General features: G+C 36.3%; 1 protein-coding gene across 2 annotated transcripts in view; it reads right to left on the bottom strand.

The window, feature by feature from the left end:
* Window positions 1-18,215, bottom strand: part of VPS41 (VPS41 subunit of HOPS complex) — a 409,984-nt gene that overhangs the window by 106,870 nt on the left and 284,899 nt on the right. For both annotated transcript variants that reach the window (XM_043463545.1, XM_043463546.1), the window contains one exon: window positions 2,888-2,962. In XM_043463545.1, coding sequence (XP_043319480.1) covers window positions 2,888-2,962 — 75 coding nt within the window. The remainder of the gene's footprint in view (window positions 1-2,887; window positions 2,963-18,215) is intronic.

Raw genomic sequence — 18,215 nt, 5'->3', positions numbered from 1 at the left:
AGGGTGGGAATGAATGGAGCCTGGGCAGGTGCGGTGCAAAGCGAAGCTCTTAGCCTCTGTGCGATACCGCCTCCAGCCTCAGTATTATTGAGTTTCTTTGAAGAAATGAAAACACGTGGAACTGCAGCAATAATCAAAATCAGGACTGAAGTCAACTTTCCTGAAATGAAAACAATACTTCAGTATATAGATCAAAAGGACTAACTCTCTTTCAGACAAAATGAATGAAAATAGACCTGAACAAGACATTAACTTAGCAAACTGAATTACAAGGGCTGTTCGGTGTTGTTGTTGGTATTGTTGTTATTATGATGAGTCTGAGCTCCAAGGCAGGACAAAAAAAATTTAAAAAGGTTTTGTGAAAGAACAAAGTAGGCTGGCCTCTTGACATATCTATGAAAATAAAGGTTAGACAAAAGAGAGCAGGGTCTCCAAAGCTTTGAGAGAAAATAGTTCAACCCAGAATTCTATATTAAATTAATTCTAGTTTATATATGAAGTCAACACAGGCAAGAGATCAGAAAATAAACCTTGTACGTATTTATCCTGAAAGTTACCTAAAAATGTACGCCGGTAACACACATATTCTATGTGTGACTGTATTTCAAAATTTGGTACTCAAAGGTAAAAAAGTCCTGAGGTAAAAGACTAGAAATGAGCACCAGTTGAATAAACAGAGTAAATTTTAAAGAACTGTTAGAATTAGAACTTTAAAACTGAATACAAATATGAAGGGTTATCTCTGAAATAGAAGGTAATGATTTTTCTAGAAATCCTAACACACTAAAGAAAGAAAAACCACAACAGCCATTTAAAGATGCATGAGATCTAGATATCTGGAGTTGATCGTTTTAATAATCTTTACATTGCTATCATCAGTAACCACTTTACCACATCATGCTATATTATTAGCTCCTCAGTTTTCACAATACAGACTAACCCATGGAGAAGGCTAGGTTTCATAACTATGTGCACTGAAATATTTCTTTTCAAGTCTATCAACGCTGGTAAAATATATGAGAAAACTATTTTTTAAAATGCATCATGGGGGCTTCCCTGATGGCTCAATGGTAAAGAATTCGCCTGCCAATGCAGGAGACACAGGTTCAATCCCTGGTCTGGGAAGATCCCACATGCCACGGAGCAACTAAGCCTGTGTACCACAGCTATTGAGTCTGTGCTCCAGAGCCTGGGAACCGCAACTATTGAGCCCTGACACCACAACAAGAGATGCCACCACACGGCTGCTTCATGCAACTAAAGAGTAGCCCCTGCTGGCCACAACTAGAGAAAAGCCCATGCAGCAATGAAGACCCAGCACAGCCAGGAAATAAAGTTATTAAAAAAAAATGCATCATGGGTCTATAGCAAAATATGGCAGTTACAATCTGATTAAAACAGGAAAACAGAGGTGTGTGCCAAGAAGTGCACCAGGAGATATCTGAGGGTCATCTCATTATCCACCAGACACAGTAGATAAAATATCCCACTTCACCATATCAAATAATAACTTCTTCAAAATTTAGAACTTTGAAAATTCTTAGATGAAGTATCTTCCTAAAAGTTCTCTTACAATTCAAAAACAATATTCTCCTTCAACAATTAAATTGGTATTCACCCAGAAGGAATTCCCCCTTACCTTTCAGAAAATAAAAATGGAGATAATCTTTCATTTTGATACAAAATGTTTCAACAGTTTGGATAATTCTCAATTTCTGCACATACCAACTCTTCCCTTATCACTCTTTTGACAGTCTGGTTCATTTCAGAATTTCAGCAAGTACTGTAAAATTTGATAGTGCTTTTTGAAAAGCACGAGTGTTCCAATGACTTTCAAAAGACTCTTCGGGCAACATTAGGCTTAGATACATCAAAATGCACCCATGTATGTCAAGAAGACTTCATTTTTCTTCTGTTAACAGATTAAATGGGTATAAATCTTTTACATTGAGTACATTGTTTTTAATTTACTCATCCTAATGGACTGTTGAATTTAGATCACATAAAGAAACATAAAATTAGATTAGGAAATCTGCTGTATGCAGGCAAGAATATGTGAGGGTCTGTAATGATTCTTAATGCATTCTCTTCTTAAACTGTTATTTTAGAAGAGTAGCTTAAATACACTGTGCATGAGAATTTTATCATTGCAAACCAACACTAGAAAAGCCTTCCATTGACTGAAAAACAAAAAAGACATTCTTGTAAGTGGAAAATCAATCACCACAACCACTAAATGTCACAGCTCAACATCAGCAAGAAGCACTGATAATTGTTAGTTATACACTGCACAAATGATGTATGTCCTTGGTTGAGGAAGTGGGGGCCAGGTTTTTAGAAAACTGTACATATATTGATTTTACATTTATTTAATGTGGCCATTGCAAGACACTTTATTCTTCTGATAAACTATGACTGCTTATCAAAAGATTCTATAATTCAAGAGAAACATTCACAACTGGTGTGTGAAAATGAAAACCACGGGCCCACAGAAATCATGCCCACAAAATCCAATTTTGTGGATTTATGGCAGAGAGGCATTAAACCACTGTCTTGCAGGGACTGCAGACCAGTCGCTGAAGTCTAAGTGGCACGCCAGTAATGATTAAGGTGACATGTCCCCCTGCCACAGTTGTTAATCAGCTTAATACTAGTCACATTATTGACATTCTTGTAATTACTTTTCCTTACGGCACATTAGCGCAAAATATATTTTACTTTAATTATGAGCGATCAGGAGTAAGTCCGATACCCAAAAAGAATAATCAAGGTTCTCCAAATGCAGATATCCAGTAAGTGCAGTGCTGTTCCGAGGCCCTGGAAGTGGTTACATCACAGCCCCTGGGGTTGGAGCAGCGCTTTCCATGTGATCAGGCAATCCCCATACCTTGCCATCCTCTGCACACACGCCCATGTGTTCTCCACTTTCATCCAAGCTAACCTGATTTATCTTCACAGGACTCTATTTAAAAAAAGAACAAACAGACATGAAAAACATTTTTATGTATCAGAAGTCAAATGTTTCACCTCTTTGTAAAATGTAAATGATACAAGTTGTCTATTAGTTTAGATGTATGAGTCCAAGACATAGTTTGCTTTTGCAAATGAAAATGGTAAAATATAGCTTTGTTCCCAGACATACAATAAGGGGAGAAACCTCAGATTTCCCCAAATTACCTATTTCACATTCTGAAGTCCCGCTAAAATGGTATTTTTCTTACTTGCTATATGCCTTTTTATTTATTCTGTTCTATTTACTCCAGAGTCCTATAATTCTTCCCTAGCCAAATTCATTCAAAGAACAAAAATCCCAAATAAAAATCAGGATGTAATGAAAACTGTTAGCTTTTAAAAAAATTGAAGTATAACTTGTTTCTGGTGAATAGCAAAGTGATTCAGCTTTACACACACATGCACACACGTACTTTTTCATATTCTTTTCCATTATGGTTTATTACAGAATATTGAACATAGTTCCTTGTGCTATACAATAGGACCTTGTTCTTTACCTATTTTATGTATAATAGTGTGCAGCTTCTAATCCCAAACTCCTAATTTACCACTCCCTCACCTGCTCTCCCGTTTGGTAACCATACATTTGTTTTCTATGTCCATGAGTCTGTTTCTGCTGTATCATATTTTAGATTCCATATATAAGTGATATCATATGGTATTAGTCTTTCTCTGACTTCCTTTACTTGTTATGACAATCTCTAGGTCCATCCAAGTTGCTTCAAATGGCATTATTTCATTCTTTTTTATGTCTGAGTAACATTCTTTTGTATGTATATACACATCTTCTGTATCCATTCATTGGTTGATAGATGTCATGGTTGCTTCCATGTCTTGGCTACTGGAAAGGGTGCTACAATGAACGCTGGGATGCAGGTGTCTTTCGGAATTCAGTTCAGCTCAGTCGCTCAGTCGTGTCTGACTCTTTGCAACCCCATGAATCGCAGCACGCCAGGCCTCCCTGTCCGTCACCAACTCCCAGAGTTTACTCAAACTCATGCCCATCGAGTCGGTGATGCCATCCAGCCATCTCATCCTCTGTCATCCCCTTCTCCTCCCGCCCCCAATCCCTCCCAGCATCAGGGTCTAGCAACTCTAAAATCAGTTGTTTTAATCTGGCTTACCAGCCAATTCATTTGTTCTTCTCTTATAAATTACAAAATCAACTTTTTATTTATACTTTATGCTTATTACTTTCTGGGGAAATCCACAGGGTCTGATATTAAGTTTGTCATATCCTAACTTTGTCATCCTCCAATCTTTGGAGTAACCTCAAATTAAAAAATCTGTGAAGATAGGAATTAGGCATTCTACTTCAGATGTATTTTCCCTAGAGGAAACACATGGCACATTTAATATTTTTCACAGATTTCCAGTTCTCTATGTAGCCAGCTGTTTACTCACTATAATATTCACACAGGTGATTTTCTAAATGGAAGTCAAAATTAGTAAATGATGACAACAGTAAAAAAAAAAAAAAAAAAAAAACGGCAAGCACTTCTTTTTCTTTTTATTTTTTTTAGATTTCTTTCTTTTTGAATGCAACAAGTGGTATGTGCGATCTTAGTTCCCTGACGAGATCAACCCTGTGCCCCCTGCACTGGAAGCATAGTCTTAACCACTGGACCACCAGGAAAGTCCTTTTTCTTCTAAAATGGTGACAGTATCCAACCACCTTTCACAAAACATGATAGAACAAATTAACCATGAAAAGAGAAATAAGCCTTCATCATTACAATATAAGCCTGCAAATTAGTTTCCCAAAATACCTAACCTTAAAATAATCTGGTTAGTGCATACAAATAAAATGGAAATACACCAAATTGATTGTTCCATGTTTACTGGAAAATATCTCTGAGCTAGAAAACAATGGCCAGGGTAGACCAAGACTCCCAGACCTTGAAAGGCCACTCAGGAACTGATGACTCTGAGAGAAATTCCCACGTTACAGGTGGAGACAGCTGGCTATAGAACCCTTTGTTATCCAGATCCTGAAATCACTCCTGAAATGCAGCTCATGAAAGCCAAGCTATCTCCTTAAAAGTTCCTAAAATGTTAAAAGAGGAAAGGACGTCCCAGACAGATCTTTGATCTATTTACAAGAGAATAAACCAATCCCAGATGAGATTCACAACAGAAGGACAGAGCCAGAGTTCTGACCTTGAGAGCAGTGAAGATGCTTTGTGATGGGCAGCAAAGAAGCTGCAAAACAAAAGCTGAACTGAGAAAGCATTGAGGCTGGTACGTCTAGACTTCCAGTCAATGAGTCTGAATGACCCGCTTTTACAGTCTCCTTTGGATACATTGTTTCCTCACTGAGTACCTCCTATTAACAATTTTCTGATTCTGACCTTTTGTTCATCAAACAATTTAATACCCATTTTACTCTTGGCAAATATAAACCCCACCTACCTCTGACTGTAACTTAATTGACATTTTATTATAATCTACCTCAGACTGTAATTTAATAGGTGCACAGAGCATGGTCCCTGCCAAGGTTTCCTGTCCTGACCAATGTGGTGCTATCCACATGTGGCTATACAGAAAGTTTAATTAGTCAAAGTCAATCACAGTTAAAAATTCATTTCCCCACTTGTGCCTGCACATGCCAAGCACAGAATAGCCACATGCGATTAGCAGATAATGTATGAGAAAGCACACAGGTCACGGAAGGTTTTCATCATTTCAGAGAGTTCTACGCACAGTGTCATTCCAGGCCCACAAGACTGAGCCACAGTGCTTCTTCACAAGGCTCTCTGTACAACTTATAGTCAGAAGAATATCTTCTCCCCATGTATCTGTCAAACTGTTTTCTGTCATTTCTTCTTGGACTCTGTGCTCATGGCCTGTTCTAAGATTCTCAGAATTGCACTGTATTATTTTTAAAAACCTGGCATACATGTTAGCTGACCCTCACAACTTTTGAGGAAAGCAGTCAGTCTAAGATGGTTATCTCCATCTCACGATAAGGAAAATGAGGCCTCAAGAGTTTACTTGTGAGCTCATCTTCAAATCCCAAATCATGAGTCTGATCTTCCTTTCTGAAAGGGCTTCCTGCCTGAAAGGGCTCTTCCTGATGTCTTCCCAATCTGTAGTAATGACTGATACATTCTTCTGGTTGCTCAAGACAAAAAACTTTGGATCCATTCTTGACTCTTTTCTTCCAGGCTTTACCTCGTTATCTGTCAGCAATTCCTACTACCTCTTCAAGCAAAATTTCATCACCTTCACCACCCCAACAGCTGCCATCATGGTCCAAGCTACCATCATCCTTGTTTGAATTACTGTAACAGTCTCCTAGCTAGTAGACCCACTTCTTCCCTAATTCTCCTAGAAATCCCCTAGAAATTCAACAAACTAGCAGAGTGTATGTTGTTAATAGGTGGATCAGACAATATGATTCCTTTGTTCTAAACTCTCCAATGGCCTCCCATCTCAGGATAAGGTCCAAAGTGCTCACTATGACCTGACAGTCTGAAATATTACGGCGAGAGCCTGGCCTTATCCTCTCTTGGCCGTGTTCTCTCTCCTCCAGCCACAATGATCTTCTTGCTGTTTCGCCAGCCCTAGAGCCTCTGAATTTGTTTGCCAGGGCTTTTCTGCCAACTCTTCACTGGTAATCATCTTGTCGGTGATACTCTCTGGCCACTGGAGCTGAAGTTTCAACACTCTGCCCAAACATTTCATAGCTGTTATATGTATTTTTTCTTCTTAGCACTTACCACTATTTTACTATGTATTTTACATATTCATCTTATTTACTGTCAGATTCACTCACTGGAATATTAATTTCATGAAACATAGTTCAAAGAATACAAACTTTCAATCATACACAAATTCTTTCAGAGAACAGAATAAAAAGAAAATCCTCCTTGACTCATTTTACCAGGACAGCATAACCTTACAACAACAAAGCTCAACAAAGGATGTTAGAAGAAAGAAAAAAATACAAGTAAATCTCACTCATGAAAAAAAATGGAAAAATCCTAAAGAAAATATTAATACAGGCAGCATATCTAGAATAGACAATTTTATTTCAGAAATACCAGGCTGATACATGAAAATTAACATATATTTTTGCATTGATAAAATAAAAGAGGAATATCATAAGATCATCTCAAGAAGAAATTTATAAGATCATTACAATAATGCAAAAAGTGTTTGATGAAACTCAACACTCATTCATGGTAAAAATTCTTAGTATGTTAGGATAAAACTTCCTCAATTTCACTTAAGGTGAAATGTTTCGCACTCTCCTTTTGCTGTCTTTACAATATTGACTCTTCTAATCCACAAACATGGAGCAATTCTCCATTTATTAGGCCTTCTTTAATGTCTCTAAATAAAGTTTCCTATGTCTTCCCTTGGAGGTCTCATCATGCTTTGTTTTATTCTGGGAGTAGCAATGACAGTCAGCAGGATTTTCTCATTCCTGATATATAGTATGTAACTCCATTTATATAACCTACAAAAATAGGCAAAACTACACCATAATGTCCAGGGGATGTACACAGAGGACATAAAACAAAAAAGAAAAGCCAAGAATTTATTTCCAAAAAGGTCAATAGAGCAGCTCCTTCCAAGAGTACTGTGCGTGGAAGTGGGAGAAGGGATCACACAGCCTATTCTTGACAGAACAGTTGTGATAAGATTGCTTGCTTTATTACTATTTGTTCTACTGAGCATTTTAAAGTGTACTTTAAAGAGTTATATTTCAAAATAAAAGCAAACATCAAAGATTTCTAAATAAAATTTAAAAGAATTTGCCCATGAAAATGTCTGGGACCTATGCCTTTAATGGGTTATTTCTTGGTTTACATTTTTCCCCCATAACTGTCAAGCTACTCAAATGTACTAATTCTATTAGATAATTTCCAGGGCTCAAAAGGGATGGGGGATAGTTTAGTTTGCATTCCCACCAGCCTGAGTTGAAAACTCCTCATAATATGCAGGACATTGGGCAGAGTTCACACTAAGTTTCTTATAACAAATCTAGGAAACTAGTTACAGACTACAGCAAAATCAAACTAAAAATTAATAGCAAAGTTATTCCCCAAATTCCCAAATACGTCAAAAAGCATTCTTCTAAATAGGCATGGATCAAAGGAGAATCACAAACATAAAAAATATTTTGAATTGAATAATGTGAAAATATATTACAGAACTTTGGGGTGCAGCAAAGCAATGCTTAGAGGGAAACGCCTGTATTAGAAAAGAACAAAGTTTAAATCAATGATCATATGTATACCTTGAGAAAATAGAAAAAGAACAAATTAAAATATGCAGAAAGCAAATAATAAAGATGAGTGAATATAAAAAGATGAAAAAATCAATTTAACTTTGAATATATTAATAAAACTGGTAAACCTCTAGCTAGACACAAGTTATCATTATCAGAAATGAAAGAGAGGACATTGCCGCAAATCCAGCAGACATTGTGAGAATAATAAATATTATGAACAACTTTGTGGCAGTAAATATGATAACTAGAGGAAGCTAATTTCTTGAAAGACACAAGTGACTAAAGTCTACAGAAGAGTGGATGCCCTGTATCTGTTTTTTTATGATTGAATATTTGCTATTTAAAACCTGAAGCTTCAGCCTGGATGACTTCAAAAGAAAATTCTATCTAAAACATTTAAGGAAGAAATAATACCAATTTTACATTATTTATTCTAGAAAAAAGAAAGGAAAAACACTTCCAGTTTTGTTTTACTAGTCTTGGCGTTACCCTGATATCAAAAAAGATATCAGGGTAAAAAGAGTTCAATTAAAGAAAACTACAGAATAGTATCCTTAGTGAATGTAGACTAAAAGTTCTTAAGAAAATATTAGCAAATTAAATCTAGCAACTTACAAAAAGGGTGTAATACCTCATTACCAAGTGACTTTTGTCTTAAAAAGAAGAGCTTCCTTCACATTTGAAAATTAATAAAATGTCACCATTTTAATGATGTGATAAGAAAAATCATATGATTATATTCATAGTTGCAGGAAAAGCATTTTGTGGAATTGAACATCCATTCTTCATAACAACAACTCAACAAACTTAGAATTGCCTCAACCTCATGAAGGGCATCTATTTAAACCCCATGGTTAACATCGTCCTTCATGGTGAAAGACAGTGCCTTCTTTCTAAGATCACTTCTATTCAACTTTTATCACTTCTGTTCAGCTTTGTACTATGAGTCTTCGCTAGTGCAAAAAGACAAGAAAAAAAAAAAAGGGTATACTGATGGAGAAAAAATTAACTGTCATCATTTAAGGATGACATATATGACCATCTATGTCAAAAATCCTAAGAATCTACCAGAAGGGGGTTTTAAAAAAGCCCTGTAGAACTAATAAATGAATTTAACAGGAACACAAGATAAAAAACCACTCTATGTAAATCAATTGTATTTTTATATGGTAGCAATGAACAGATTGGAAATAGTAATTTAATGTAATAGGAATAAATTTTTTAAATATGTGTAAGACCTGTAAACTGGAAACTAAAAGGCATTGCTTAAAGGTATACATGTATACTTACATAAATAAAGGAATTGGAAGACTCAATAATCTTATAATGTTAATTCTTTGCAAACTGAGCTGAAGTTTCAATATAATCCCAGCCAAAATTTCTACTGTGCATACCGAAGTTTATAATGGGCCGAGACCAGACAATTTGGAAAAGTACAAAATTTGATGCCTTCCACAACCTGGAAGGATTTCAAGGATTATTGTGACCCTGTAGTAATAAAGACAATGGAGTATCAATGTATAGATCAACAGCACAGAATAGAGTCCAAAAAGAGACTACCACATGTGTAGCCAACTGACTTTTTGCACCATGATAATTCAGTGAAGAAATAATAGTCTTCTCAATAAATGTCACTGAAACAGTTGAATATTCATATGTAAAAAAAAAACCTTTTCCCCCCACTCTGTATCCTAAAATTAGCTAAAAATAGATCACAGCTTTAAAAGTAAGAGCGAAGACTAAAAAATTCTAAAAGAACACATAAGGAAAAAAAACTTTGTGACTTTAGATTCTTAGATAAGACATAAAAAGCATGAGGCATAATGAAAACTTTGATTAATTATATTTCCCCTGAAAAAGACACCATTAAGAAAAATAAGGTGCATTACAGACTAGAAGAAAATATTTGCAGAACATATATCCTAAAAAGAAAGCTGCTCATTTATCGCTGGTATGGTACCAGTAATGCAAAATGGTACAACTACTTTGGAAGATAGACTGGCAATTTCTTACAAAGCTAAGCATTGTGTTACCACATAATCCAATGATTGTGCTCCTTGACATTTACCCAAGTGAACTGTTAATTTGTGTCCACACAGAAACCTACACATGAATGTTTGTAATGGCTTTATTCATAAGTGACAAAACTTGGAAGCAGCCAAGATGCCCTTCAGTAGGTGTGTGGATAAACAAAGTGTGGTACGTCCATACAATGGAATATTACTCAGGAATAAAAAGAAATGAATTACAAAGCCATGAAGTAACCTTAAACGCTTTTTACTAGGTAAAAGAAGCCAGTCTGAAAGGCTATACACTGTATGATTCCAATCATATGACATTCTGTAAAAAGCAAAACCTATAGAGACAGTACCAAAAAAAGTCAGTACTTGCCAGAATTTGGGGGATACAAAGGAGGGGTGGATTGGTGGCGCACAGGACATTTTTAGGGCAGTGAAGCTATTCTGTATGATACTATTAAGGTGTATCAGTGACTTTATGCATTTGTCAAAACCGTTGGAATTGTACAAGAACCATAATAAATAAACTATAGGCTTTAATTAATAATGGTATATCAGTACTGGCTCATTAATTATAGCATTTACCGTGTTGATACCAGATGTGACTAAAGGAAACTAGGGATAGGAGAGCAGATATATGGGAATTCTCTGTGTTTTCTGCTCAATTTTTCCATAAATTTTAAACCTTATTAGCTAATGTCCATAGTGTACTTTAGGGTTCAATCTTTCTGTTGTACATTCTATGGGTTTTGACAGATGTATAATAACATGTAATATCTTTTTCTGGTTTTGGTATTAAGTAATGCTGGCCTTTTTTTTTTTTTTTTTTTTTTTATTACTTGGAGGCTAATTACTTCACAACATTTCAGTGGGTTTTGTCATACATTGATATGAATCAGCCATAGATTTACACGTATTCCCCATCCCGATCCCCCCTCCCACCTCCCTCTCCACCCGATTCCTCTGGGTCTTCCCAGTGCACCAGGCCCGAGCACTTGTCTCATGCATCCCACCTGGGCTGGTGATCTGTTTCACCATAGATAGTATACATGCTGTTCTTTTGAAACATCCCACCCTCACCTTCTCCCACAGAGTTCAAAAGTCTGTTCTGTATTTCTGTGTCTCTTTTTCTGTTTTGCATATAGGGTTATCATTACCATCTTTCTAAATTCCATATATATGTGTTAGTATGCTGTAATGTTCTTTATCTTTCTGGCTTACTTCACTCTGTATAATGGGCTCCAGTTTCATCCATCTCATTAGAACTGGTTCAAATGAATTCTTTTTAATGGCTGAGTAATATTCCATGGTGTATATGTACCACAGCTTCCTTATCCCTTCATCTGCTGATGGGCATCTATGTTGCTTCCATGTCCTGGCTATTATAAACAGTGCTGCGATGAACATTGGGGTGCACATGACTCTTTCAGATCTGGTTTCCTCAGTGTGTATGCCCAGAAGTGGGATTACTGGGTCATATGGCAGTTCTATTTCCAGTTTTTTAAGAAATCTCCACACTGTTTTCCATAGCGGCTGTACTAGTTTGCATTCCCACCAACAGTGTAAGAGGTTTCCCTTTTCTCCACCCCTCTCAGCATTTATTGCTCTGTAGACTTTTGGATAGCAGCCATCCTGACTGGTGTGTGCGGCCTCATTGTGGTTTTGATTTGCATTTCTCTGATAATGAGTGATGTTGAGCATCTTTTCATGTGTTTGTTAGCCATCTGTATGTCTTCTTTGGAGAAATGTCTGTTTAGTTCTTTGGCCCATTTTTTGATTGGGTCATTTATTTTTCTGGAATTGAGCTGCAGGAGTTGCTTGTATATTTTTTTGAGATTAATCCTTTGTCTGTTTCTCTTCATTTGCTATTATTTTCTCCCAATCTGAGGGCTGTCTTTTCACCTTGCTTATAGTTTCCTTTGTAGTGCAAAAGCTTTTAAGTTTCATTAGGTCCCATTTGTTTAGTTTTGCTTTTATTTCCAATATTCTGGGAGGTGGGTCATAGAGGATCTTGCTGTGATTTATGTCGGAGAGTGTTTTGCCTATGTTCTCCTCTAGGAGTTTTATAGTTTCTGGTCTTACATTTAGATCTTTAATCCATTTTGAGTTTATTTTTGTGTATGGTGTTAGAAAGTGTTCTAGTTTCATTCTTTTACAAGTGGTTGACCAGTTTTCCCAGCACCACTTGTTAAAGAGGTTGTCTTTTTTCCATTGTATATCCTTGCCTCCTTTGTCAAAGATAAGGTGTCCATAGGTTCGTGGATTTATCTCTGGGCTTTCTATTCTGTTCCATTGATCTATATTTCTGTCTTTGTGCCAGTACCATACTGTCTTGATGACTGTGGCTTTGTAGTAGAGTCTGAAGTCAGGCAGGTTGATTCCTCCAGTTCCATTCTTCTTTCTCAAGATTACTTTGGCTATTCGAGGTTTTTTGTATTTCCATACAAATTGTGAAATTCTTTGGTCTAGTTCTGTGAAAAATACCGTTGGTAGCTTGATAGGGATTGCATTGAATCTATAGATTGCTTTGGGTAGAATAGCCATTTTGACAATATTGATTCTTCCAATCCATGAACACCGTATGTTTCTCCATCTGTTTGTGTCCTCTTTGATTTCTTTCATCAGTGTTTTATAGTTTTCTATGTATAGGTCTTTTGTTTCTTTAGGTAGATACACTCCTAAGTATTTTATTCTTTTTGTTGCAATGGTGAATGGTATTGTTTCCTTAATTTCTCTGTTTTTTCATTGTTAGTATATAGGAATGCAAGGGATTTCTGTGTGTTAATTTTATATCCTGCAACTTTACTATATTCATTGATTAGCTCTAGTAATTTTCTGGAAGAGTCTTTAGGGTTTTCTATGTAGAGGATCACGTCATCTGCAAACAGTGAGAGTTTCACTTCTTCTTTTCCTATCTGGATTCCTTTTACTTCTTTTTCTGCTCTGATTGCTGTGGCCAAAACTTCCAACACTATGTTGAATAGTAGTGGTGAGAGTGGGCACCCTTGTCTTGTTCCTGATTTCAGGGGAAATGCTTTCAATTTTTCACCATTGAGGGTGATGCTTGCTGTGGGTTTGTCATATATAGCTTTTTATTATGTTGAGGTATGTTCCTTCTATTCCTGCTTTCTGGAGAGTTTTAATCATAAATGAGTGTTGAATTTTGTCAAAGGCTTTCTTTGCATCTATTGAGATAATCATATGGTTTTTATCTTTCAATTTGTTAATGTGGTGTATTACATTGATTGATTTGCGGATATTAAAGAATCCTTGCATTCCAATGCTGGCCTTTATAGATAGAGTTAGGAAGTGTTTCCTTTGCCTTCTGTAAGAGACTTAAAAAATTGGTATAATTTCTTCTTTAAATATTTGGTAGAATTTACCAGTGAAAACATCTGGACCTGGTGATTTTGGAAGGTTATTATTATTAATTTAATTTCTTTAACAGATATAGGGCTACTCAGATTATCCGTATCTCCTTTTGTGAGTTTGGTGAATTATGTTTTTCAAGGAATTGTTCCATTTCACTTAGGTCATCAAATTTATGTGCATGGATTGTCCAACCATTCCTTTATTATACATGACATTAGTAGTAATGGGCTCTTTCATTTCTGATATTAGTAAATTCATATCTTCTCTTTTTTCTTAGTTAAGCTGGTAAGAAGTTTATCAATTCAGTTTTTTCAAAGAACCTGCTTTTGGTTTCTTTGATTTTGTGTTTTCAATTTCATTTATTTCTGCTCAGTGCTTTATTATTTCTTTTATTTAGTTTGTATTTAATTTGATCTTTTGAGTTTCCTAAGGTGGAAGCTTTTAGATTATTTATTTTAGATCTTTATTCTTTTCTAAATATGCATCCAGTGCTATAAGTTTCCCTTTAAATACGGCTTTCACTGCAGCCCATACATTTTATAAGTTGTATTTTCATTTTCATTTAGTTCAGATTTTTTTTTTAATTTTTCTTGAGATTTTGTCTTTGCCCCATGTCTTATTTAGAAGTGTGTTGACGGGTCTCCAACAAGTGTAGGTGGAATTTTCATTATACTTTATATGCTCTTTATTCTTATAAACTTGTTCAGGTGTGTTTTATGGTCCATGCTGTGTTCTAGCTTGGTGAAAGTTTCATGTGAACTTGAGAAGAATGTGCACTCTGCTGTTGGATGAAATTGATTCATGTTTTTGTTCAGTTCAACTCTGTCCTTACTTATTTTCTGCCTGCTTGATCTTAGAGGAGTATTAGTCCAGCTACAATAGTGGACTAATCTGTTTCATATTGAAGTTCTATCACATTTTGCTTCACATATTTTGATGCTCTACTGTTAGGAGCATTTACATTATGGATTGTTGTGTCCTTATTATTATGTAATGTCTGTTCCTAGAGGAAATCAGTCCTAAATATTCATTGGAAGGACTGATGCTGAAGCTCCAGTACTTTGGCCACCTGATGCAGAGAACTGACTCACTGGAAAAGACCCTGATTCTGGGAACAATTGAAGACAGGAGGAAAAGGGGACAACAGAGGATGAGATGGTTGGATGGCATCATCAATTTGATGGACATGAGTTTGAGCAAGCTACGAGACTGGTGATGGGCAGGGAAGCCTGGTGTGCTACAAAGGGTCACAAAGAGTCAGACACAACTGACTGAACTGAACTGAATGTTTGTTCCTGATCATTTTCCTTGTTCTGAAGACGGTCTAAAATTAATATAGCTACCCCAGCTTTCTTTTGATTAATGTTAGCATGGTATATCCTTCCCATTATTTTACTTTTAATCTACCTGTGGTTGTTGAGTTGCTAAGCTGTGTCCAACTCTTTGTGACCCTGTGGACTATAGCACACCAGGCTTCCCTATCCTTCACCCAGAGTTTGCTCAGACTCATGTCTCTTGAGTTGGTGGTGCCATCCAACCATCTCACCCTCCGTCGTCCCCTTCTCTTCCTGCCCTTGGTCTTTCCCAGCATCAGAGTCTGTTCCATTGAGTCAGCTTTTCCCATCAGGTGGCTAAAGTATTAGAACTTCAGCATCAGTCCTTTAATGAATACTCGGGATTGATTCCTTTAGCATTGACTGGTTTAATCTCCTTACAGTCCAAGGGACTCTTAAGAGTCTTCTCCAGCACCACATTTCAAAAGCATCAATTCTTTGGTGCTCAACCTTCTTTATGATCCAACTCTCACATCCGTACATGACTACTGGAAAAACCATAGCTTTAACTCCATGGACCTTTGTCATCAAAGTGATGTTTCGGTCTAGGTTTTCTTCCAAGGAATGAGTATCTTTTAATATCATGGCTGCAGTCACCGTTTGCAGTGATTTTGAAGCCCAAGAAAGTAAAATCTGCCACTCTTTTCATTTTTTCCCCATCTGTCTGCCATGAAGTGATGGGACTGGATGTCATGATCTTCATTTTTGAATAGTGAGTTTTAAACCAGCTTTTTCACTCTCTTACCTTTATCAAGAGGCTGTTTAGTTCCTCCTCACTTTCTGCCATTAGGTAGTATCATCTGAATATCTGAGGTTGTTGCTATTTCTCCTGGCAATCTTGATTCCAGCTTGTGATTCATCCAGCCCGGTATTTCTCATGATGTACTCTGCATAGAAGTTAAATAAGCAGGGTGACAATATAGAGCCTTGACGTACTCCTTTCTCAATTTTGAACTGGTCCTTTGTTCTATGTCCAGTTCTAACTGTTGCTTCTTGACCTGCATACAGGTTTTTCAGGAGGCAGGTAAAGTCATCTGGTATTCATCTCTGTTTAAAAATTTTCCACAGTTTATTGTAATCCAAGCAGTCAAGGCTTTACATAGTCAGTGAAGCAAAGTTGATGTTTTTCTGGAATTCTCTTGCTTTTTCTATGATCTAGCGGAAGTTGGCAGTTTGATCTCTGCTTCCTCTGCCTTTTCTAAATCCAGCTTGTACCTCTGGAAGTTCTCAGTTCACATATTCTTGAAGCCTAGCTTGAATGATTTTGAGCATTACCTTGCTGGCATGTGAAATGAGTGCAGCTGTGCCGTATTTTAAACATTGTTTGGCATAGCAAACACCGTTTCCCAACAACAGAAGAGATGACTCTACACATGGACATCACCAGATGGTCAATACAGAAATCGGATTGATTATATTCTTTGCAGTCAAAAATGGAGATGCTCCATACAGTTAGCAAAAACAACACCTGGAACTGACTGTGGCTCAGATCATGAGTTTCTTATTGCAAAATTCAGACTTAAATTGAAGAAAGTAGGGAAAACCACTCAGCTATTCAGGTATGACCTAAATCAAATCCTTATTATTATACGGTCAAAGTGACAAATAGATTCAAGGGATAAGATCTGATCCAGTGCCTGAAGAACTGTGGATGGAGGTTCATAATATTGTACAGTAGGCAGTGACCAAAACCACCTCAAAGGAAAAGAAATGCAAAAAGGCAAAATGATTATCTGAGAAGGCCTTACAAAGAGCTGAATAAAGAAGAGAAGTGAAAGGCAAAGAAGAAAGGGATAGACATATCCTACTGAATGCAGATTTCCAAAGACTAGTAAGGAGAGATAAGAAAGCCTTCCTCAGTGATCAGTGCAAAGAAATAGAGGAAGAAATAGAATGGGAATGACTAGAGATCTCTTCAAGAAAATTAGAGGTACCAGGGGAACGTGTCATGCAAAGATGGGCACAATGGCACAGGACAGAAATGGCAAGGACCTCATAGAAGCAGAGGGACTAAAAAGAGTTGGCAAGAATACACAGAAGAACTGTACAATAAGGTCTTAATGACCCAGAAAACCATGATGATGTAGTCACTCACCTGAGCCAGTCATTCCTGGAGTGTGAAGTCAAGTGGGCTTTAGGGAGCATTACTGCGAACAAAGCTAGTGGAGGTGATGGAATTCCAGCTGAGCTATTTTGAATCCTGAAAGGTAATGCTATTAAAGTACTGGACTCAATATGCCAGCAAAATTGGAAAACTCAGCAGTGGCTATAGAACTGGGAAAGGTCAGTTTTCATTCCAGTCCCAAAGAAGGGCATTGCCAAAGAATGTTCAAACTACTGTACAATCTACATCTATTTTTACATTTAAAGTGGTCTTTTTTTTTTATAGACAGCAAGATACGTAAGTCTTCTTTACTTATTGTTTGGTCTTCTATTCATTTTCTGCCATCTGTTTTAATTGAGCATTTTATGATTTCATTTTTTCTCCTTTTTATATATTTATTTCTAGTGGTTTCCCCTTGATTTTAAAATAAAGATTTACAACTAATCTCAGTCCATGTCCCCTATTTTACTTCACTGTATTACTGCACATGAAGTAACTATCTTACAAGAGTATTTACAATTTCTCTCTTATAACATAGCTGTCAGTCATTTCATTTATCCATAAGCTATAACCACCAAATACATTGTTGCTATTAATTTTGAAGAGTTAATCTATTAGAGTAAGAATTTTTTTTAGATTTTATTTTACTTTCATTTATTTTTTCTTTAATGCCTTTTTTTTTTTCTTAATGGAGATCTGGTTTTTGGACATATATTATTTTCCTCTTTCTGAAGAACCTCTTTTAATGTTATTTTCAAGGCTGGTCTATTAGCAATAAATTCCCAGTCTTTGTCAGACAGAGTCTTTATTTCTCCTTCAAAAAACTTCATTTTTGAAGGATAGTTTGACTGTGTACCTATAATTCTAGGTTGATAGGATTTTTTCTTTCTATACTTTAAGTATTTCACTACACTCTCTTCTTGCTTCCTTGATTTCTAGAAAAGTCCTGTGTAATTCTTATCCTTGCTCCTCCATAGGTAAGAATATTTTTCCTCCAGTTTCTTTCAAACTTTTCTCTCTGTCTTTGATTTTTGCACTTTGAATATGATTGTTTGATGATCTCTCATATTGCTGGATCTGTAGTTTGGTGTCTATCATTAATTTTTTAAAATTCTGTCATTATAGCCTCAAGT

This window comes from Cervus canadensis, chromosome 3 (genome assembly GCF_019320065.1).
Source record: "Cervus canadensis isolate Bull #8, Minnesota chromosome 3, ASM1932006v1, whole genome shotgun sequence".
Classification (NCBI taxonomy): Eukaryota; Metazoa; Chordata; class Mammalia; order Artiodactyla; family Cervidae; genus Cervus; species Cervus canadensis.
This window is presented reverse-complemented; position numbering and strand designations above follow the sequence as displayed.